At 43.7% G+C, this 23,875-nt stretch overlaps 1 protein-coding gene across 1 annotated transcript; it reads right to left on the reverse strand.

The window, feature by feature from the left end:
• Positions 1-22,873: 22,873 nt before the first annotated feature.
• RPRM (reprimo, TP53 dependent G2 arrest mediator homolog) lies at positions 22,874-23,595 on the reverse strand. The gene has a single exon (XM_062637823.1). The coding sequence runs from the start codon at positions 23,501-23,503 to the stop codon at positions 23,168-23,170; it is 336 nt and encodes a 111-aa protein (XP_062493807.1). The 5' UTR covers positions 23,504-23,595; the 3' UTR covers positions 22,874-23,167.
• Between the last annotated feature and the right edge of the window lie 280 nt (positions 23,596-23,875).

Genomic DNA, 23,875 nt, shown 5'->3' on the forward strand with positions numbered 1-23,875 from the left:
TTAATTCAATCTGGCAGCCGTAAACCCGCCTTCCACCCTATTCCATGCTGCTGTTGTACCTTTCATGGCGCAACAAGGACACAATTGTAGAGTAGCACTGCATGGTGCGCTCCTTGCTGCGCCAAGCTCCTTCTATAAATCATTCATGGAAGCCCAGCATCCCATATCTCATTTTCTTGCCCTGAAACAACAGACATTGCTGAGGGCAGCCTGGGCAGCACTGTTAGGCTAGGAACTGTCTGCAGGAGCTATAGACTCGTAAGCCAAAAAGAAAATAAAAGTAACAAGATCAAATGAGGAAAAAGAAACTAAGTTCTGAATATGAAGGACAGAGTTTGGGTTAAAGCCCCACTCTCAGACTGATGAGAAGTCTAATGGGATGACTTAACAGTAAGAAGTCTGTTATGGTTCTGTGTTAATTTATATACAAGTATTCTGTTTATATCCTTTTATGGATCCTGACAAGCTTTCGGGGAGTGTTCTGAAATTCAGGCATGCTCCCCACTGTTGCAGTAAATTCCAGGGAGTGTGCTAGGTTAGTGCTACTGGTAGAGAAAATACCAGTTACTGGCAACATCCAATGTGAATGATACAGGCAAAAATATTGGAGAGGGGTACAGGTCAAAGAAAAAAATAGGGAAAAATAACGTTAATATAGGCTAACTCATACAGTACTTGGTGAACTTGGCTACTGGCAACCTACCTGTCCTTGACTGGGATCATTGGGTGATTATATAAGTGGACTTGTGTGATTTTTTTTTTATTTTTTTATTTTTTTCAGTGTTCATGTGCTAAGATGGTATCTGCCTAATAAGTATATACATATATATAGATACATCTACACTTCTCTATCAGATCAGATGTTAGTCCTAGCAAAAGGCCTCATCACACAAAATCTCTAAGGAGATGATGGCCACTGCATGGACATTGCTGTGATCCCTGATATACGTGCAGGAGTTCCAGACATGGCAAAAGCATCTGATCCCTTGGGAATGTCTGCAGTCAGGATAGGGGAGAGCGAATGGTGACGGCAGTTAGGTCTCCTCCCACATGGGTTATCTGACAGCAGCGCTCCCTGCACTTGCCCTAGGAGTATGGGGAGCAGCACCAGCTCCCCATGCCGTCTGGGGAGCAGTTTGTGCAGGGCATGTGGGCTGGATAAATCCTGCATCTGTCATTTTCAGAGTGCGCCGTGAAAGGTTATTAATTATATCCAGTGACATAGTTGTCAATCAAAGCTAGACTATATGGGTTTTTCTTTTAAATAAAGTTAGCTAGAGAGCTCATTTTAAATCATCACGTAGGATGGCTCAAATTTAATACACCTTCAGAAAACCAGCGATAATAATAATAATAGACTTTGGTTTTACATTTAAACTGATAGTGGTTTGAAGCAAGCCAGACCTCATCCATCTTCCTTATATTATCAGAACAACACAAACATTTTTCATGTTGATGAGCTCTGTTGCTCCCCCACACTCCCTCCTCCCTGGGGTGGGGGAATCAAGGGAAGGGCTCTCTCCTTGCAGCGGTGTTTGAGGGCTCTCCCTTCCACATGTCAAATGTGGAGAAGGGGAGGGCTGGGTTTGAGACCACTGTATGGGGCCTATTCTAACCCAAAAGATGGAGGACACCAAGGCCCTGGCAGCGAAACCTCCAACCCTGCCCATGCGTCCTGCAAGGGCCCTTATGCACAGTGTTCATCCACACTGCCTCGTCCATCGTGAAACCTTCTCTCTCCTTTGATGCATGAATAAAATGTGAGGTCCTTCTTCAATTTTATGAATTAATCTGTATACCTCATCTACTTTTTCCCATTGATTCACAACAAAGGTATGTAAAAGCAATTCACAAGACCTATTTCTAGGTAGTAGCTGGTGTTCTTTAAAGGACAAAGCACAGGCCATAGAACTCAGAAATAATTATGTTTAATAAACCCCAATTGAGTATTTGTACATGCCAATGCATATTTGCACTTGGGCAGTGATCTGCTGATTCTTCCCTCTAGGAATATGGAATCCCTCAGTGCTGGAGCCAGAACAGGTTTCCATTGCCTTCAGATAAAATGATCCATCTGTTCTCCTTTGGCATGAGCAATTCTGATTATGAGCAACTGAAGCAATAGATTAGAACCTGTGACACCAGGCACCAGGCTGTGATTTTAGTTTAAAAAAAACCCCACACAAAACAGCAAACAAACCAACCCACCTCCCCTTACAGCAACAACTGAGCACAACGGTTTGTGTGTCCAAGATGAGTGTTGTATGTTTCAGTTTCTCTGGAAACATTCATCTAAGTTGTTGGCCAGTGCTGGGGAAGTTCAGCTTTCAAACAGAAACTTCATTTGTTTCTCCCAGTTTGGATCTGTGCAATTCTTCACAGTGCTGCCCTTGACTGTTTTGTCCATATGGACTGTTGTCCATATCAATGAAACCATGACAATACATGCAGAGCTGTAAGCAAGGGAATAATCCACCAAGACCTTCGGGTTGCTGACATGCTCACAGGTATATGTATGCTTGTCTTGCTCTGCTGGACAGAGCCCTGTGATTTCAAGTTGAAAAGATGGTTTGATTTCAGTTAAACTAATCTTTATAGATCAGTAGATGGGCTTAAAATTTTGCTTATATTAGGCAGATGTAAGGAAACTGAAGTCTTCTGCATAGTTACAATTGCCAAGGAAACCACTCTGCTGGTATCTACGGTTGGCGTTTAACTTTTTCCCTTTGTGTGGCTGTTGGACAACTGTTTGATTACGGCACAGAAATGCTTCCAGTCTTAATGTGTTGCTAGTCAATGTCTTCATAATTTTCTATTAGTTTATCCAAGAGCTTCTGCCATTCTTCTGAAGTTTGTTGGAGTCACTGGTTTTCATTTCCGAAAATGAATGCAGCTAAATTCACAAATATGACACTTGATGGAAAGCCATGAATAATTGTCTGTATTCTGAATATTTTCCACTCCTCTCAGATCTATTCTAAATCAACCTTTTGACTAAATTACTTATTTTAATCTTTATTTAAAGTGGGTCACTCTGTGGAATTTCTAGTTCTTGAAACATTTTACCAAATCAAACATATTCTAGCAAATACTAATTGGACTGTTTTGAAAAATAAGTGTTATTTCTGGAAAAGCAATTTTCTGAGCAGTGTGTTGAGATGTATCCTGATACAAAAGCATAAACAACAACTTTCTAATTGTCCAGGTAAACTTCAGGTTGCCTGAGTGTTTTAGTGGATATCTCTTATTTCTGTCCATCCTTAATATTCCAAAATATATTTTTTGCTAAAACTTTCCAGACCTAAAGTCTCAGAAATAATGATGCAATCACTTTTTAAAGCAAAGAAACAGGGACCAAGAGTTCAGCTGATGGTTTTTACCACCAAAGTGAGTTTTCTGGCTATGATGGCCACTGCTTTTGGATGAAGACCAGCCTGACTGTGATTCAAAGCATTTCACAGAGGCACTTTAGCAGCAGGTAGGGCAGAGGTAGGCTGTTGACCTGGCAAGAGCAACCTGCCGCTAATAGTATGTGGCCCATGGTTTTTTGCTTTCCACATGGGCATGACCTTTCTCAGCTACACTTATAAATCTGGGTATAAAAACTTCCCGGACTGTCATATGCTGTGCTTTTAATTACCTTGCTTTCTGGTAGGGCATCAAGAACTCCTCGCTAGGTTTTAGCACTTGGGTGTGGTTACACTTTTCTCCTCTGTCAGGTGAGAAGTAGGGTGCAGGCTTCAGTCCAAAGCTAATTGAAGCTTCAGGGTGCATTTTGGCTGTTCCCAGCAGCCTGTGTCCCTGAGTCAAATCAGGGTTTGTGTCTCTGCTTTGGCGAACCTTTCACATGTGGGGCTTGCATTGGAGAGGGGGTGAATGAGGAGGTCCTTGTCCTGCATGAGATTATGACTGGCAGGCAATGATCTGGACCCCAAAGAACTGGATCAGGAAAAGACTTGCAGTCATGCTGCTGCAGTGCAGAAAAGAGAAAACAGATTAGGAAAGAGGAGTCAAAGAATACAATGTCTGATATACCATTCATTGCAGCATCTTTTCCGAAGTTGTTTGTGCTACACCTTCCCTTGCTCAGACCTTTTGCCCTGTCTTCATCTGAGCCTTCAACTCAGCTGTCCCCTTGCTGAGGTCGAGCAGTGCCACAGCTCAAGTCAGGGCCTGAAATCTCTCCTTTAGAGGGGAAGGGAAAGTTGAATGCAATGGGGTTTGCTTTTGCACTAGGAGGAAATCGTGGTCTTGTCCAGCATGAGAAAGTTTTTAAGAGTAAGTCTAAATTAGACTCCATCATTTCTTTCGTGGTTTGCAGAATGGGAAATTGTAACTAGTGAAGAGATGTGGTGAGTAGACTGGGTGACCTGTAGTTAGACTTGAGCTTAAAATTAACCGTTGGTGCTCTGCCCTGAATAACCAGGTTTTGGTTTTCTATCACTGAAATCTCTTGGGGATTTCAGATGTCTTTCAAAACACTGAAAAATTAGGCCCTAATCTAAGAAGCAGCTTCATCCTCTGTGCTCATTTAGGGACCAGCTAGTCCCTTCCCAGATGAAGCTGAGCTTGAGCTAAGGCAGCATACTGGCAGCTTTAACTTTGATATCAATGCTTTTCAAAAATAACTCCTTTTTCATCTCTGTGTCTGTACATGTGCTAATGAATTGTGTTTTGAATCAGCTTCTGATTTGTGATTTTAAATTCAGTTTACAATAAGCTATCTGTGGGGCTTTGTATTTGAGAATATAATTCAGTATAATTATCACAGGGAAGTTTTCAGAAAGCTGTGCTAGCAGCCAAGATAGCATCTCCATTCTTCTTTCACTGCTAATCAGTTTATATGAGCCTTTCTTATGCACAGCTTTCTGACTATACTAAATTTTTCTAAAATGAACACTTCATCCACTCTTATCAGACAACAGCATGCCTGAGAAATTACATTATATTCAGTAAAAAGCCTCAGTGCATATTTGCTACCTCTCTTCCTCAGAGAACTGGACATAGCAGATTTTTGTTATTGTTCGTTTTTCTTCTGTCTTAAGATCTTTCATCTTTTATTTTTCTCTTCTATATCCTGGATGTTTTCTAATCCTTTTCTGAAGACCACACGATAGTAGGTTATTTTTCAGTTTAAAATGAGAGATGACTAAAGCCTCCACCCTACCCCAAACCTCCTTCTTTTCTTTTATTTTCTGTTTTAACTCAATTTATATGGTAACTACAGAAATTTAATTTGCATGTTCAGAAACTGGAGAAAAAAATACCTGGCAGGTGCTTGCCTGGTACTGGCTCCTGTTGGCATTCAGGCTCTGTTCCCTGAGGATGGCACCTCTCTTATTCCAAAATGAAAAAAAAAAATGAATGTGAAATTTATTGAAAAAGAGTCTGAAAGAAGCCCCCACTAAACAGGAGTTCACCTTTCCTGGTGTGAGGATAAAATGTTTGATGACAGCAAGCAGAAAATACATTCCCAGGGATCATCACTGGGCAGAAGCAAATACTGACTTGTATTTGTTGTTACCCTGGTTTTATAGAGTGTTCGTCTAGCGAGTAAGTTATTTGCAAAATGGAAATATTGTTATTTCTCCTCAAAAGCAAGGAGTTTGCTGCAATAGTAGAATGTTTTCTGTCATGGGCTACTATTGTTGTCCTATACCAAGCTTTCAAAGAACCACATCTTCACAGTTCCGTTAGGAAGCAGTGCTGGGATCCAGAGACGACTATATCACTTTATAAAGATGTGCTTATGTGAAGGTTTGCTGTCATAATATGCAGCATGCTCGCTTCTAGATCTTGACTTTCCCATAGGTAATTAAAAATCAATGTGATGCAACCTGCTTCGATAAGCACTTCAGCTCTTAAGTTTTGCTATGGATGTGTCCTTGGCAATTCCAACCTCTCCAAGCATAAAGGGGCAGAAACTCAACTGCAACAGCACTGAAGGAGTCCTCTTGCTTCAGTAGCACAAGGACTGTCCTACTGATACGACTGTAAGAAACAGTGAGTCCCTTTGCAGCTGAAGAAGGTTGTGTAGCTGTCCAAAACAGGCAATTTATTTTCTCCTTCCAAAGCCACTAGAGACCAACTAAATAATGATATGTCATGGATAGGGACAGAATATATCTTTTTTGCTCTCTAGGGTTTGCTTGTAGTAGTAGGATCCACGTTAATAACTGCCACATTCATGAAGAACGAAAGCATTGCCTGAGATGGTGTGATGGTATTTTCAAAAGCATCAGGAAGGTTAATAACAAATTTCCCAGCACTCTGATATTTAAGTGCCTGGGGTTCCTGCTCTAGTGTTTGCCCAAATGCAAACGGTATTTAAATATGTGCAGCAAAGCCTGTGGCAGCAAGAAGCGGAAAACTGTCCATGCTACCCAGATGCAATATATCCCTTACAGACCAAACTAAATATCTCTCTCTCACAAATAAACAGTTTCCATCTGTTACCTCAAATTAATGATTTTTAATTAAGCAAAATAAGGTGGGTTTTTTTCCCTTTCATGTAAATTCAGCGTTGGTTCTAAGAATGAAAGAACTGTAGGAACCTATATTTTCATGAGCCTTATAAAAATCTCAGACAGTTGCAAAAAAAGATACCTCCCTGCTGTCAAATAACCAGGGTACAGTACACTAGAGAGGCAATAAAGCAGCCAGTGAACTTGCCTATTTTGTGATAGACCTCTGAGTTGCCTTACCTTTGCAAAAAGAAACTGTGAGTCAAGGCATGAATTGCATCATGATGAATAAAGTACAAGAGTAATTTAAGGAAGGAAATTATGTTGATGGTCAGTTGACTCCTAATATGCTTAATCTAGCAGTTCTACAGGCAGAAAGAGTCAAGGTGTGAATGAAGAAAAATGACCACTGAGAAGGTACCTCCTTCCACTCTGCTGTAGCTTCTAAGCTACACTGCTTGACCCAGGCTGAGACTTCATGGCCACAAGAAGCTGCTACAACTACATTTGTCTTTTCTGCTGAAAACTGCTGCTTCCATATTATTTATCGTGTTTTTAAAACAGCTAAAAGAAGTGTCCATGAATAACGCCTTGTGTAAGCTCACCTGCACCATAAAGACTCTGAGTCCATCTGCTATTATTAATAACAGTAATTGTCACAATTTACATACCTGGTTGGCAGCTTTGGAAGGACTGCTATAAATATTCCCCTTCTATACATACAGGAGTTTCAAATCAGCTGCAGCTTCTTGGTTTTGTTTCTCCAGGACATTTTGGTTGCAGATGTTGCTGGATTTTCGGCACCCACATCTCCAGGTATGGCCAAGTACAGGGGAGATGGTGGGGAAAGGAGATGTTAGTTATTGTGTAGGGCTCAAGGAATGTGAGACTGCCTCCCACAAGCTAACGGATCCTGGGAGGAGACAGGGTGGTACGTGGATGACGGTGCTTCCAGCAACAGCACTTGGTGCAACCAGTGCTTTACATTTTCTTCTTCTGGCTTTTTCTTTTCATTCTTTACCTCAGCCTCTGGCTACTTTGGTCAGTTATCTCATCTCTTGATGTAAAATCTAAAGGACACGGCAAAGTGATGTATCTAACAGTGCACTTTGGTTTTTTTTTTTAACTAGCTGCCAGCAGTTAGGGGATACTTTCTGCTTTTCTTTTTTTAAGCAACTGAAAACGTACAGTCCAGGGATTGCTGATCATGGGTCAGGCAGTAAAACCTAATCCCTTCCAAATCACTCATTTATTGCAGTTTATAGAAGCATTAGCTCTTCCTCTGGGCTGTAACTGAGCAAGCCTGTTTTGCTGCTGGCTGTAACCAGCTCCCCTGGAATTGTTATTTAGGGCTGTTGTGCGATACTAAAATTGCTCATCATCGCAGCCATCTGAGTACCACCAGGCCCCGTTTTTCTTTCTCACCACACATGTGGTATGCTTTTACTCATCTAGGATAAATATTCATACCAAATTGCTATTGAAACATAGTGAATATTATCTAGCCCTTATTAGATACCTGAAACATAGAAAATAAAACAATGTAGCAATTTTTGATTGAAGATTCCCATACATTGTCTTGTTAGCCCCAGAATTGTTCTTTGGGTCAAGTGAAAGGAAGAAACATTGCAGGAATACTAGTGACATACAGTTTCTTAGCCCAAATAATTGAAATGCCATTTACTGGCAACTAATGTTTAACTTAAAATAGGCCACTTTTGATTACATCATTACATAGGATTCAGCAGAATTTCTCAGAATTCTTAACTATTTCTGCTTAGAAAAGGAAGACATCACAGGCAATGGGATGTATGCAGAACTGCCGTGTGGTCACCTCCGCGGCTTAGGCATCTGCTAAATCAGGATGTTTTTCTGCACCAATTGACATGGGGCTTCGTCAATTTACAGCTAGCAAGAGCCAGAGCATTACAGAAACACAGCAATGTTTAATCAAAATTCAAAACCCGTATCCTTCTTTTTTGTCCACCCAGGTTATGAAGATGCATTTTTATGTGGTGTGAAGATGCACATAGATGGAAAAGCTTTTTTTGTAACAAGCTCTGCAGCTCAGAAACACCATTTGAGGTAAAAACCCTAAATTTTTTTACTATAATACCCTTCCCAAATATATTTTCTCAGAGTCCCTTCCTTGTTTGGAAAGTTTACATCTTTAGTGTCAAAGATTTGGACACATTGTAGGCTTTTGTTGTTATATTCCTTATTTTCACCTTATTTCATGCGGTTGCTGGTGGCAGTGTGGAAGGGCCATTTGTCAGCCACGTCCCCCTTCAGCAAGACCGGCCAGCTGAGTGCAGGGACACCCTGCAAGTGAAGACGCTGCTGGCTTCCAAGGCTGGAGGCAAGCCCTGGCTACTTGCCACCTGGCCCACAGGCCACTGTGGGCTGAGTGCGATGGCCACAGCACTGGCTAGGCTGGAGGAGAGAATCTGTAGGTGGGAAGTTATTACTAACATCCTGAGCCATCTATCTCAGCCCTACATGCAACAGCCTATTTTAAATACAGATTTAATATAGCTGATATTGGTATGGCTGCGGAGGGAACACAGAATTCAATTTGCAGTGTCAGCTCTGGTGACAGGTTCATCTGTAATGTTATGAATTAGCTGCAGCAGCTTTACCTGTGGAAATGTTGCATACACTGGTTACCTGCCCCTTCTAAATATTTAAGCAAACTCTTGTTCTCTGAAGGAATGTGAGTTTTTTCTTATTATCTCACAGAGCTACAAAACTCAATTTAATTTAGTTATGTCTTCAATATTGTGAATTGCATCTTGTCCTCCTGTCCCAGTAACCACCCCTTCAGAAAGGACTGTCACCTGGCTCCAAGCAGGAGCTCCCTGGTTCTATCACCACCTATTGTGGATTACTGAATTAGAAGGAAATATCAGATGAAAATGAAAGGCAAAGACTTCATTTGGTGGTGGAAACACAAAGACTTGAAGAAAATTAATTGTTATTAATCTGCCTTTGGATTTGGAGAGACAATGGCAAAACTCACCCTAGAAACATAAACAGCAGTTGAACTATTTTTGTGGCGTAGTATCCATCTCTAAACAGTAATATATTACACCTTGTTGTACTATCATCCAGCACATTCCTTTTGTCATGTACGTGAGATGGCTGGTAAGAAGCTGATTTAAGGTGTTTTGCTTCTTTTTGATCCAGCCCCAGGGGAAGGGGTTTTGGAGATTGATGGAGGGAGATAACACCTTGTTACTTCTTCCTTCCATAAACCCTCAACCTTGCCAAGTGCCATCAAGAGTTGAGGTCGTTCACCACTTCTTGGGAAGCCCTTGGAGTTGCTCAGAACTTCAACTGGGAGCTAAAAGGATATTGCACTTATTTTTCTTCCCTTACTGCCATTCCTTGGTTATATCCCACCATTTGCACTTTCCAGGAATTTCACCCTCATCACCACAAACTGTCCCTGCTTGGTCGTCAGAGGACTTCCTGCTCATACTGTGAGGTGGATGAAGCATCCCAGTGGACAGTGGGCTGCCAAGGGAGGAATTTCGCAGGGAACTAGAAGATCTTAAGGGTCTTTTCCAACCTAAATGATTCTATGACTCCCACCACTCCTTGTCCTGGGCACATAAGAAGCTGCTGACTGGGAGGCAGTGGGGAGCATTGGAGGGATGCTGGATCAGTTGTGATGCTTAAACTGCTGTTATCTTTGTTTCTGCTCAATTTGCTTTTGTTGCTGTTGGAAAAGGATGGTTTCCAGATGAGAGAGCACAGGATAGGTTTCCCATTATTCCTTTCTGTATGAACCTGGGTTTCATCAGAGCATCTCCCCAGTGGCTCTGGGCTCTGCCCTGTGGCAGTGTAGCTTTTTGCTTTTTTAAATGTGTACGTCCCTGCTTTGTTTTTTGTGAAATAGCAGATGTACCAACAAAAATATTTTTCAATTGAGCAGGTCAGGTCATTTCAGCTGATTTAAATTTCAACATATTAGTTGGTATGGATCTATCCTGCATGGGCAGCAGAAAGTTAAAAGTGCTTCTCTGGTAATCCCGGAAGCATGGTTAGGATAAGCAATACAAAGCTAATAAAGGAGAGCCAAAAAAAACCCCACCTCTTTATGCACTGATAGATATGGGTGCTCTATGTCATGTTACCAGCAAAGACAGTGAAAAAGTTTGCAGATACTTCAGGTACTTTAATTAATGAGATCTTAATTATCACTAAAAACACTAAAGGGAAAGCAGGAATGGCAGTAATTTTCAGTAGCCTCACAGGGCCTTTGCACTTGGCAGCACTGCCACGAGCATTGGCAAGTAATTTTCTGGGTGACTGAAACCCACAAAATGTGGGTTAAGTTGCTCCTGCTAATGATGGTTCTTATATTTACTGTACAAAATCCTGGAGGAAAGTGAGTAGGAAGACTTGAGTGGGGAGTTAGGTTTCTGTCGGGGAGCAGGCATGATGTTGTGCAAACCTGGTGATCAATGGGGTGGATGCACAGCATCTGCCAGCACCATTGCCTGCTCCTCCAGGAACATGGTGCAGGAAATAAACCATTATTATAGACAGGATACATCCAGACTTTACCACATCTACCATAATTTTGGTATTTACTCTCACTATTAAGACAATTGGTTTCATCTAAGACTTGAACATATTGAATCCACAGGATACGACAGCCCACATTTATTTAGTGGGATCAGTGGCAGGTTGTTATTGCACACCAAAGCTCTAGGACTGGCTTACCAAGGCAGGGGGCAGACAGCACAACTTGGGGGGAAATGGGACCTTTGGAGCATTTGTAGGAAGAAGCAGGGGATGCTGCAGTGGCCCAGAGCCCCCAGCTCACTGGTGAGATGTGGTGTCCTCGCTCTGGTGCCCACCATCCTGATTACCAGCTTCTATTTAGCAGGACCTCTCCTGGGTGATACCTTTTTGTGGATGCAAAAGAAATTAGGGGCTAAAAGCAGAAGCCTCTTACAGAGGCCAGAGGCACCATCAGCTGTAAAAGGTAAAGTTCCCCAGTCCTTTGAGTTTGCATATCCACCACCTTTTTTTCATCCATTTAAAGACTGCCACTTTCAGCTCTCAGAGCAGTAACAGAGACTCATTCAGACCCTTTTACATTTCCTCTTGCCCTGCTATAAGATGACTCATTGCAAGGACCCGCGGCTATGTCAGAGATGTCCTCTCAGTGCGGAATTTTTCCAGGACTGTTACGCCTTGGAAGAGTGCCTGGTATGTAAGTGTGACTATGCATCACCTTTAGACCATTCTATCATCTTTCTTTCAATGACAAATATCCCACTTTTATGAGCTGCTTTACTACTGGCTTCAATATTTTTCCATTTTCCCATTTTGGATTTCTGTTCCAAACAAAATTGTCATGCCACAGAGATGAGGTTTTCACCATGTAAATGAGGACAGCTGTACTCAGGTGGCTAAGTGATGACTCTTAACTCTGTCTCCATTATATTGTCATAGGCACTTTGTGCTATACTCTTATCAAGTGGTTATAGCAGTGCAGTATGTCTGTTTTACGGCCTTATTAAGTCATTGCTGTGCTGTATTAAAGTCTCTGTCTTATCAATCATTTCTCTAGAAATGTATCAGAAAAGAACAAAATATGACTTAGAAGATAACACAAGTCTATAATTATGGTTCAAATTTTGTGTTTGCCTTTTAGGTTTCTTCATAAGCAAAAAATGATATTCTTGCTTCCTACTTGGCAATTTGTTTTTCCTTTTAGATTTGGAAAGAACAAAATAATTTTCTTCTGAAATAAATAATCACACCACAAATATCTTTCTAAACACTGCACATTTCCAAGATGATAGGAAATACAATACTATGTCATCCCTGTTTTGCAGCCGCAATACTAAATTGCAGCTGGAGAACCAGGAGCATATCAGGTGTGGATTAATCTCAGTGCTCAAATATTCTCACAGGAAACATTTTGTGTACAGAACTCAAGATGCCATGGTGATTTGGAATACCTGAAGGGCTGCGTTCAAAGCTCACGGACTAGGGATGTAACCAGACAGGTTTGAGGCAGCAAGGGGATGCCTAGAGGTGTGCAATTCACCAGACGTTTTCACTTTCCCCAGAAGGCAGATGGAGACTGGCAGTAGCTGGAGATGAGAGAAAGGACAGAGTGGACACTGCTCTAAAACTGAGGGGTGTGTAGTTTTGATTTTCCTTTTCAGCACGGACTGCAGGACTGTTATTGGGGCCATTTTCACATACCCCACTGTAGAAGAATGATCTTTAAAGTAGTAAAGTAGTAAGGTGAGTGAGAATGGCTACACACAAGCCCATTATAAATAAAAAAAAAACCCACCATATACTCACTGCAAAAGTTAGAAAACAGGCACTCTGGTAAAATAAAGGAGTAAAGGGGAGAGAAATAGCAAGCAGAAATGAGTGCAGCAAGGCTTTTTTTAAGAAATGTTTTAGGAAAAGAAAGAAAAAATACTATCTATGGTATTGTTACTCTATTACTAGATAGGAGCAACCCAGCAGTAAAGCATGGAGAGTGAAGGCAGAAATGTTAAACAACAAATTTGTTCCAAAAATATGTAAAGAAGCAGCTAAGGGCTCTTGATGTTGCTTGAATGATCTCTAGCCTGCTTGGAGAGCCCCAGATGTATGAAATGAAATTTTATGTCTAACACTGTGGTAATGTTTTGAGAGTCTGTGAGGAGCACGTCTGCTAATCACGTGCACATCAGCCAATCATCCATCCATCCAAACATCGAAATCATGGATTACAAAAGGCCAGTACAACTGCTGATGATCTACATGGCTATACTCTTCATGTGATGTGCATTTTGATATTGTTTAACATGGAAAATGCATATAAGGATGAAGAAAGTAGGTGTAATTTATAGCCTCTTGGACTCTGCCCTAGGAACCAGGATTTTGAAGGGGTTTCTATGTCACTGCAATTGAATTAGCTGAAGATAGGTGTGAAGTGTGGCACTGGAGCCAAAAGAATGATGAGCATCCATATGCTTTTTTTAAAAACAGAAGAATATAGATTTATGGGGCAGAGAGGTTGTGTTGCTCTAGCTATCCTGTGGCTGGAACATTGTATCCATTTCTAACATCACAAATTTAGAAAAAAAAAAAGACACTGATTAGTTGGCAAGATTCAGATAAGTGCTATGAGCACAATTACACTACTAAAAGCATCTCTTCTGGTTACTTGAAAGAAAGTCCAGGGCTCAGGGTTTGTAAGTCTCAGTCCAGGGTATCAACTTAATCACACATCTTAGTGTAGTTGGCAAACTTGCTGAGGGTGCACTCAATCCCACTGTCCATGTCACCAGCAAAGATGTTGAACAAGACCGGTCCCAACACCGATCCCTGAGGGACACCACTCGTTACTGGTCTCCAGCTGGACATTGAGCCATTGACCACAATTCTTTGTGTGCGGCCATCCAGACACTTTTTTATCCACCGAGTGGTCCATCCATCAAATTGATGACTCTCCAAGTTAGAGACAAGGATGTAATGCGGAAGAGCATCAAATGCTTTGCACAAGTCCAGGTAGATGAAGTCAGATACTTTCCCTGTCCATCAGTTCTGTAGCCACCAAACTGGTCAGGCAGGATTTGCCCTTAGTGAAATCATGCTGGCTGTCACCAACTACCTTGTTTTTCATATGCCCTAGCATGGTTTCCAGGAGAATCTGTTCCATGATCCTGCCAGGCATAGAGGAACTACAGGCTGGTTTGTAACTCCACAGGTCTTCTCTTTTCCAGTCTTTGGGAACTTCACCTGACTGCCATGATTTTTCAAATATGATGGACAGTGGCTTAGCAACTTCATTTGCCAGCTCCTTCAGGACCTGTGGATGGATTTCATCAGGTCCCAGGGACCTGTGAACATTCAAGTTCCTTGGATGATCTTGAACCTGATCCTCTCTTACAGTGGCCTAAGGTTTTCATTCCCCCATTCCCTGCAAGACCAAGTCCCTACAAGTTCCAAGACTTGAGTAGCATGGCTAGAACACTTACATGCATGCTGTGGTGCAACCTCCTTCCTGGTGGTCCATGGAATGGTCCAAGCAGTGAAGATGAGGACAAGCATGCTCTGGCTCTGAGAGACAGCATGGCAATGAGAACGGTTTAAAAAACTGTTTCACAGTGTTACACATTCTGGGCATGTCGTGTATGTCAGAATTCATTTGGCATTCTGACATAAAAATTTCAAGGATAAATGAAGCAGCATTCCTGGCTGGGAATTTGGCACGGTTCACCACCAGCTGATTGCCTCTAGCATCCCAACTCCCTTGCTAAAGCAGGCGCTATTGATCCTTCTTAGACTGGTTAGGAGCAGGACAAATTATTTTAGGACTTTTTTTAGAACTAGGTTAAATCAATTGCAGCTCTCATTTTCCAAGAGACTGGTGTCTTGATAAAATCTCACTTTTCAATCAATTAGAGGAATATGTCTCTTTGCAATGCTGCTGAGAAACAAAACAAGCTACTGTCTCCTTGCCCCACTGGACAACAAGGCTAGAACCAAGTTATAAGCCCAGGATATACAGTATGTGGTACTGAGCCACAGCAGTAATGGGATATCAACACTGTTACATGCTATGGGCCTTTAATGCAAATTAAAAACAGTACAGTGCATTAAGTGCTCCCAGATCTTAGTTTACAAATGACAGAATGCCAAATACTTGGCAGCAATCTTTTATTAAAAGTGTTTTTACAGTTCAACTTCACACTTCCCATGGGTACCATTGGACTCCCACAGTCTGGGGAGTTCACAATCCATGCCACAGGCAAAATCCATGCCACAGCCTGCACTCACCAGCACTGAGAGAGCTTAGGTACAACATATGAAATTGTCGTTATTCTTCCTTGATCCACCTTTCTTTGATCTAGGAAAGTCACTGGACTGAGCATGGGGTTGCAATCTGTCCATTGAGGGTGGATAAACAGTGTCTTATTTAAACTGTGGTATTTAGTCGGAGGCTGAAGTCTTACCAAAATCCCAGATACATTAGGTCTTCCAAGTTCCTTGCAAGGTCCCATACTTCTTATCCCTCTTCGATGGCAATGACCTGCTGTTCCACATCTCACCAAGTCTTGTGCATTTAATCAAATTAACTGAATGGCCGTGCAAATTAACTGAATGGCCTCCTGCTGCAGTACAATGGATCTTCCTGGAAGACTTCAGTTTTTATTATAGCACATGTTAATAATATTTTCCCTAAAGCCTGCTTTTAATTAATGTATGTATTTTTGGTTTATGTCCAAGGTACAACAAATGTTAGGTATCATTAGTTAACACCTGCTGAGCTCCATTTTCCAACAGTGTTATATATATTTTTTTTTAAGTAATTTATTTCTCACTTATAGAATATATTGTGGATGTGCTTTGCTCAAGTTCAAGGTGTTATTTATGTATAACAATGGTCATGGTGCACCATTTGAAAAGGAGAAAAAGTGTTAGCAAATACATGGAGTGTGCAAAGCGTAGAACTACTTAAGATAATGCATGTTTTCCTCTCTTTTAAAACTTCATAGGAACGCCAAGGATGTTAGCACCCAGTGAAAACCAGGAAGCTGGAACCAGGGAATATTTGCTGGTGGGCTTAATATCAATACAATAGAATGGGGAACTATGTCCATTAGAAATAGGGCATTTCTCTGCAAATGAATGAGCGTCACTCCAATCTTTCTGCCCCTTGTAACAATGTAAGACAGAGGGGTGGTTTGTGTATGATGGCAATGAAGGCTCGTCTGGGAGGAGAGCTCCAAGCAATCTCAGTGATCTCCATCTTAAGTACGTGCTCTTCGGCAGCTCTAAGTTTATACTTAGCAAAGGGAAAGAGTGATGTAACTTTCATTAACCACGTAGAGATTTTAATGAAAGTTTGAATCACAGAATCCTAGAATGGTTTGGATTGGAAGGGACCTTAAATATCACCTAGTTTCAACCCCCCTGCCATGGGCAGGGACACCTTCCACCAGACCAGGTTGCTCTAAGCCCCATCCAACCTGGCCTTGAACACTGCCAGCGATGGGGCAGCCACAGCTCCTCTGGGCAACTGGTGCCAGGGCCTCACCACCCTCACACAGAAGAACTTCTTCCTAATATCTAATCTAAATCTACCTGCTGTAATTTTGAAGCCATTCCCCCTTTTCCTATCCCTCCCTGTCCTTGTCAGAAAACCCACTCCAGCTTTTTTGTTGGCCCCTTTAGACATTGGAAGCTGCCCTAAGGTCTCCCTGGAGCCTTCTCTTCTCCAGGCTGAACCAAGCCCAGCTCTCTGAGCCTGTCTCCACAGGAGAGGTGCTCCAGCCCTTAAAGCATCTTTGTGGCCTCTTCTGGACTCACTCCATCACGGATTTGTGAATCATTGAATACATATTTTGAAAGCTTCGAGTGGCAGTTCCATTACACACACAAATGCCCTGCCTTTGAAATGTTTCCCTTGCAGTCAAACAGCCAGCAGTCTTCTGCAGGTGGGTGAATTAAAGAAAATTGGTTTGTTTTCGGTTTTGGTTTGGTTTTTTTTTCCCTTTTTCTGCAATTGCTGAGTGCAATTCAGCTTGGTTTTTTTGCTTGGTAGTTTTTGGTAGTTCTTACATGTAATTAATATTTACAACATGATTGGCACTTTTCATTCATGTAACTTCAGTGATAGGTAGTTAGCTTAACCAGGGAAATTCTTCAGATAGTGATGAAGAGGTGGTACAGAGAACCAGGTCCAGCATCTTGTGAATACAGCAATATCCTGTAGGAAATATATTCTTAAGCTTAGAGTAGAATTTGTAAATAACATAACTTTCATATCTTCCCTATAGAGATGAATCCACAGCCTAACATCTCTCATTTTCAAGGCTTTTCTACAAAGCAGCAAATTTGCTCTGTTCTGTTCTGGCCTCTTCCAGCACAACCGAACTTTTCCGGATAGAGCTCATTTCCAAAATATTTTTTGCCCCATCGGGTTATCTTGTAGACGTGTATCACACATTTGGTCCTCATTTCCATTTCTTTGTCCAAGACTTCAGGGTATATTTATGCTGTGATAGACAGGAAATTAAAACAGTAAAAATGAAAGAAAAAAGAATTTGTGCTGAGATGGCAGTAACAAAGCGAGAGCACAGTGCTGCATACCATCACCAAGGATGGACCCAGGGCAATGGGCAGCAGTGGTGGGCAACAACTAGCCTACCCTCTCAAGGTCCCACCAGCAACTTTTCCTTCATCTCCACTCCATCTCTTTCATCCTGGTGCTGCTCCATCTCCTTCATCCCAGTGCTCTACTGCTCCATCTCCTTTGATATGGTGGACAGGTTTGTTGTAGCTACTGCACACAGCTGCCATGGGTTTGATGGACCATTATATTCCTACAGCCTGCATTCTTGGAGGCACTTCCAAAATAGAAGAAAACTGGGGGGGGGGGGGGGGAGGAGGAGAGGGAACCCTAACCTGATTATGATTGAATAAAGCAAACAAAAGTGATACATTGCTTTGTGTATTTTTCATATCATGTGCTCATGACACTGCTTTTCCATGTGCTAAAAATATGTCCATAACTGTGGAACAGGTCCCAAGCCACCAGTGGCCAAACTGATGGATACGCTTAATCATGAAGAGCTCAGGCTTCCTTTGGTGTCTTCAGTGAATGTCTCTGGTCTGCAGTGATAAAACAAAAAAGTAATTTTTGGCATTAAAAACATAAAGGTGTTCTATAAAATAAAGCAGCTGTCTACAAATATATTAGAAAGGATAAATTGTATGGTGACCAATATCGCTTGGTTTGGATTTAAATTCAGCAAGGGAAGGGAGAAATGGTGCTGTTAAAATTTTGCATTTGAGCATACATGATTGTTTGGGACAAAAATAAAACAAAGCCTGAATGCAAAGAGGTGCTCTTAAAGACTTTAAATATATTTTCTGCAACAGCCATCCAACTCCTGTGTTTGTAAAATAGCCCTTGAGGCATTCACCTCCTTCCCGAAGCACCTTGTGTTTTCCCTACCTGAGTGAGAAATGATGCCCTTGTCTTCCCTAGGAACTTCCCCCTTTTCTGAAACCTGACAATTTCACAGGCTTTGGTAGACTTTCACACAGGTTATCCACACAGTTTTTAAATAAAAAGAGTTTCAATTTGTATTAACTTTCAGTTTGGTGTCTTTCAGTGTCCATTCATGGTGCTTTCCCCCCTGTATTTTGTACTCTTCCCACTGCTTTCTGGCTTCCCTCTCTCTTTTTTCTCTCTCTTTCAATAGAGGAGCTGGTATCACTGTGCCAGTAATGGCGCAGCAGAGATGGGAAACAGCACAACTGGCTGCACTGTCAGGGAGAACAGCTACGTGCTGGTCACCAGGCACACAGGTGTGCGCAGTGGGCAGCAGCTAGCACTTGCGAATGGTGAGTTAACAGAAGATTAGGTTTTTAGACAAGTTTACACTTTCATCATGGAAAGGACGCTGTTGTTTTATAATATAAAAGAATTGAAAGACTTGCTGTCCCTCGGGGCTCCTTCATCTATACCAGTTGGACAGCCCCAGTCATGGTTTGCTGAGATCGATGGCAGCAGCGTGCTCCATTCATACACACAAACAGAGCTGTTGAGAAAGGAGGAGCACTTTTAATGACTCATCTCTTAATGACAGTTAATATGGGCTCAAGTGCAGTACGGGTTGCCCATGAAAATGGCGTGCCTGGCTGAATATCAGCATGGAGATTTTTCAGGAAGAACACTTTCATTGAGGGTTCCCAGCTCCTGTGCTGGGTGAGTGCCTGGTGCTGTGTGCTGCATGATCCTGGATCACTCAGTGGCTGCTTTAAGTGATAAATATTAAGGCAAATAATGTAAATGTAATGTGTTTGCCTGTCACTTAGGATGTTTTGGTTTTTAAGCAAATGAACAGTGGGATTTTATCTTCTTTCTTAAAGCTAAACTGCTTTAAAAATTAATGTGAATTTTGCCTGAATATGAAAATAGAATAAAGCCCTGCACCTGTGTATGTCTGAACTGCTAAAGTGAACCTTTTGCTCATTCTTCAGACAGTGTTTGATTATTATTACCAAAAATATGTAGAAAGCATACAATTAAAATTGTACAGCCATCTAGACAAATTTAGCATGAGTACATTCACAGTCTTATCTAAAAGCAATTGCAGTTGCTGGAGTGTTTTTAATAAGTGTATCACATCTAAAATATTAAACAAACCCATTTGGTAGGTGTTTGGAAAGTGACTAAGATGCCTCTTGATTTTTGTCCTGGAGGATTAGCTCACATTTTGTGCTGAAGATCTTTTTTCTCATGTTACCGAGCCCACGTTCCTGGCTAATGGGAGAAAAGGCAAGACTGTCTGAGAGGCAGCAATCAGGTGCCATTTGACAGGCTGCGGATTCATGCTGGGAATGAGCTTTGGTGGATATTTATGCCCAGGAGATCTGGAAGCTGAGGCTGAGCACAAGGGCTGAGGTCTGCCTGCAGCAGAATAGCCTGAAGCTCTGCTGCCTTCTTTCAACTCAAGGCAAGATAACTGTGTTATTACTTTGTAGACAGTAATTAGGTATGCAGACAGCCTAAGGGGAGATTGCTTCAGCTTTGACTTAAGAAAAGTGAGATTTTAGCTTTTTTATTTAAGTACTCAGGAAGAATTACAAATAGTACTTTGTTAGGTTCTTGCTCTGGTTGGGGCTATATAGACTTTTGGGGCATCATTCTCTCCAAAACAGCCATTGAGAGGCGGCAGTGAGAGGTCCCAGTGTGAATCCTGCTAGAAGATGTCCTGCTGCAGCATCCTACCACTCCCCAGCAGTCACTGAGCATCACAAGGGGCAGGGTTTCCTCAGAAGTTGGAAATTTCCCCTAAAAGAGCTCACATCTGACTGCAATGACTGCGAGCTGGTCAGGTCTCCCAGGCAGGTCACTCTCATAGTCTTCTGCTCCTCTGGGAACTTCATGGATGGAAACATTATGGAGAAATCATAGAATCCTATAATGGTTTAGGTTGGAAGAGACCTTAAAGAGCATCTGTTTCCAGCCTCCCTGCCATGGGCAGGGACACCTTCCATTTTCACAGGGAAGAACTTCTTCCTAATATCTAATCTGTATCTCTCCTCTGTCACTTTAAAACCTCTCTCCTTCCCCCCCCATCACTACTTGCCCTTGTCAAAAGTCCTTCTTGTTGGTTCCTTTAGATGCTGGAAGCTGCCGTAAGGTCTCCCCAGTGCCTTCTCTTCTCCCGGCTGAACAAGCCCAGCTCTCTCAGCCTGTCTCCATAGGAGAGGCACTCCAGCCCTTGGAGTATCTTCAAGCCAACTAAAAGATGGTGGAGCCCCACTTTGGGTACCCAACAAGTTGCTTTCCCAGCATTTCCTGACACCTCAGCTCTGCAGCAAGTGTATTTTGGGAGCTGATGAGGCTTTACTTGTTGACAGCACAGGCTCTCCTAGATGCTCTCCTTGTAGCTTAGCACGTGTTTTTTCCAAAAATGTCCTTGAAATGACATGTGCAGTGATCTGAAGAAGGTATGCTCAATGTGAAGTTTCCTCCCCTTGAACATGAAGGCTGTGGCTGTACACACGTGTCTAGAAGGTACAAAGGTATGCTCTGGGCAGGGAGACTGCTTTGTAAAGCAAGGTGTCCATAGCGCCCAAGGGCCAAGTAGGACATACCTGCCCAAACACCGCTCCTCTGTACAACGTGAGGGTGAAGTGGGTGCCAGAGCTCTTTTCCCAACTGTTCCCTGCCTAAAACAAGGTACCTTTGTAGTGACTAAAGAGTCACAAGCACTTGGGTAAGCTCTCACCTTCTGCAGGATCAAGTGAGGGGCACTAGGCTGCACCCTTTCTTAGGCTGAGGTTGAAAATTTAGCGGTTTTATTACAGAACCAGGAGTTTGCCACACCTCAGATTTACGATGTTGGAAAAAGCTGTGGCTTCTGGCAAAGGTTAATCAAAATGTATCATGCTTCAAGTGCTCACTAAAATTAATAAAGAATGCTTAATGAATCTAGCTTTCAAAATGGCTCAAACATGCAGTGTACTCCTTGCAAATCAGATTACGGGAATGATTGTGTTATCTGCAATACCATGAAGGGATGCAAATTAAAAAGGCGGAAATGCTTTGCAGTGACTGCAACATCTATATTAAGAGTTTTCTCTCTTATTGTATTATCTTAAAACTCTCCTTTATTCAATGTTTCTAATGCTTTAAGTGGTAAAAAAAAATGAGAGCTTTGGTTAAATTTCCCAAATATGTTTGAGCTGATAGATGGCTTTGTAACATTTATTTTGATGTAATGACAAAGTCCACAGCATATTTGTATCCCAGAGAACAGGAAGATCTGTTCTTTGTCTTAAATGTAGCCGTAAATCAGCGAGGACACGGCTGTGATTTCTGCTTGTGTGAGGGAATCAGACTATGCTGAGATACTCTGGTTTATCTCATTTTCTACCAAAAGTTTATCCGCAGTTAGGTGATGGCCTCACTCCAGCTTTATTTCAGCCCCTTCTAGCTCAGGTGCCTTTTGTAAATGCAGAGTTCCACCTTGTCAATCAAAATGGAAACTTCTGCGAACATCTCCTAAAGTTGCCTATAATGATTTGACAGCTTGGCCATCTTAACGCAGCTTGGGATAAACTGAGAGAAAATTAAGCAGCCTCAAGTCTGCATGGCTTCTCTGGAAAACTGCCCGATGCCCATCAGAATTTAAAATACCGACAATTAACAGTCTTCTCTGATTTCGGATGTCAGAGAGGTGTTTTCTCCCAGGCTCACTTTTTGCCCCAATCCTACTCCTGTGCTCCCAGGCAAGGGCTTACACCAGTTCCACTCCTCCTCCAGCAAATGTGGATACATTGATTTATCGCTAGCAACCAGTGCAAGCCCTCGGGGAGCTGACTAACCTCTCATCGACAGATACTCTGTGATCCCTGCAGAGGAAATGGATGAAGAGGGAAGAAAAAAAAAGATCCTGTGCAGGCATAAATTTCTCCCTCCCTTAAATGTGACCGTGGTAAGTCACCTGTTGGTGAGGCTTGCGGCTGGGCTCGCAATTCGTATGTGTAGTGGTTTTCTACGCCCAGACCCGGACAGGGAGATACGCCGCGGTCTCCCGGCTTATTTTCCCGGCCACAGCCGGTACGGCGGGGAGAGCCGGTTGCCGCCGCGTACCGTGCACATCCCGCCAGGCTCGGGGCACGGGAGCCGTCTCCCCCGGGCTCGGGCAACCCCGGCGGCTGGAAGAGCAGTCACGCACGCAACTTCTAGCACAGCTGCAAGGCAAAAACCCGCGAGGCTGGGACACGGGGCAGCGGCTCCCCCCGAGCTCCGCGGATTCGCCCCGGGCGCCTCCCAGCTCCCCCCACCACGGCGCCCGGGATTCGAAGATACGAGGCATCGGTTAACGCGAACGGAAGAAGAAAACCCAGACCTGTTGCCATCAGAGCACGGTTTTACTTCGGAGCCCCGCAAGCCGGGGCGGGCGGCCCCGAGGACCGCGCACGCCGGGCAGCCCCGCACGTCTCACCGGCTTCGGGCTCTCGGGGCTCGTTTGCTGTTGTGTTTAAGGAGGAATAAAATCAAATAAAAACAACAGACCAAACAGTCACGTCTGAACGGAGGATGGCCGCTGTGCAGTCATCTAGGAGCGGGGGCCCGGGCCTGCCTCCCCCGGGGCCGCGCCGTCGGGATGGGCGGGCGCGGAGCGGGGCGCGGCGCGGCGAGGCGGTTAGTACGGCCCCACCACCACCGCCTCCACCTCTTTGGACGGGCGCCGATCCTTGACCAGAAAGTTGATCATTCCCTCGGACTTGATGAGGAGGTTGCAGCCAAGGAAGAAGATGCCGAACACGACGGTAAGGGCGAGGACGCACATGACGGCGATCTGCACCACTCGCATGATGTACAGGCTCCGCTCGTCCGCCGCCGCCGCCCCGCCGCCGTCGGTCACCACGGAGGCGGCGGTACAGCAGCGTAGCGCCCGCTCCAGCTCCAGTGCCGCACTCCCGGCGCCCGCTAGCAGCCCCGCCGCCGCCGTGCCGCCGCCCGCTTCCGAGCCGTTCATCCCGCCCGGCCGCTCCGTCGCCGCCGCCGCCGCATGCAGGCGGGCCGGGCCGGGCCGTGCCGAGTCGAGCCGAGCCGTGCCGCTCCGCGCTGCCCCGCGCTGCCCCGCGCTTGCGGAGGCTCCGCGCTCCCCGCTCCGCCCGCCGCCCCCTGCCGCCCCGCTCCGCTCCGCCCCGCCGCGCCCGGGCGGGGAGAGCGGCCGAGGAGGGGAGGAGGGAGGGGAGAGGCTTTAGTGAACGAGGGGGGAGAGGGGCTTCGGGAGCGGAGGGGCGGGAGGGGCAGTTGCAAGGGGGGGCGGTGGAGGAGCGAGGGGTGGGTGTGAGGAGCTTCGGTGGGGGAGCAGGCTTTTTACCAGTGGGCTCTGAGCAGGTGC

The sequence above is a fragment of the Pezoporus occidentalis genome, unplaced genomic scaffold (assembly GCF_034315485.1).
Source record: "Pezoporus occidentalis ecotype Australia unplaced genomic scaffold, CSIRO_AGI_Poc_V1 ctg54, whole genome shotgun sequence".
NCBI classification, from domain to species: Eukaryota; Metazoa; Chordata; class Aves; order Psittaciformes; family Psittacidae; genus Pezoporus; species Pezoporus occidentalis.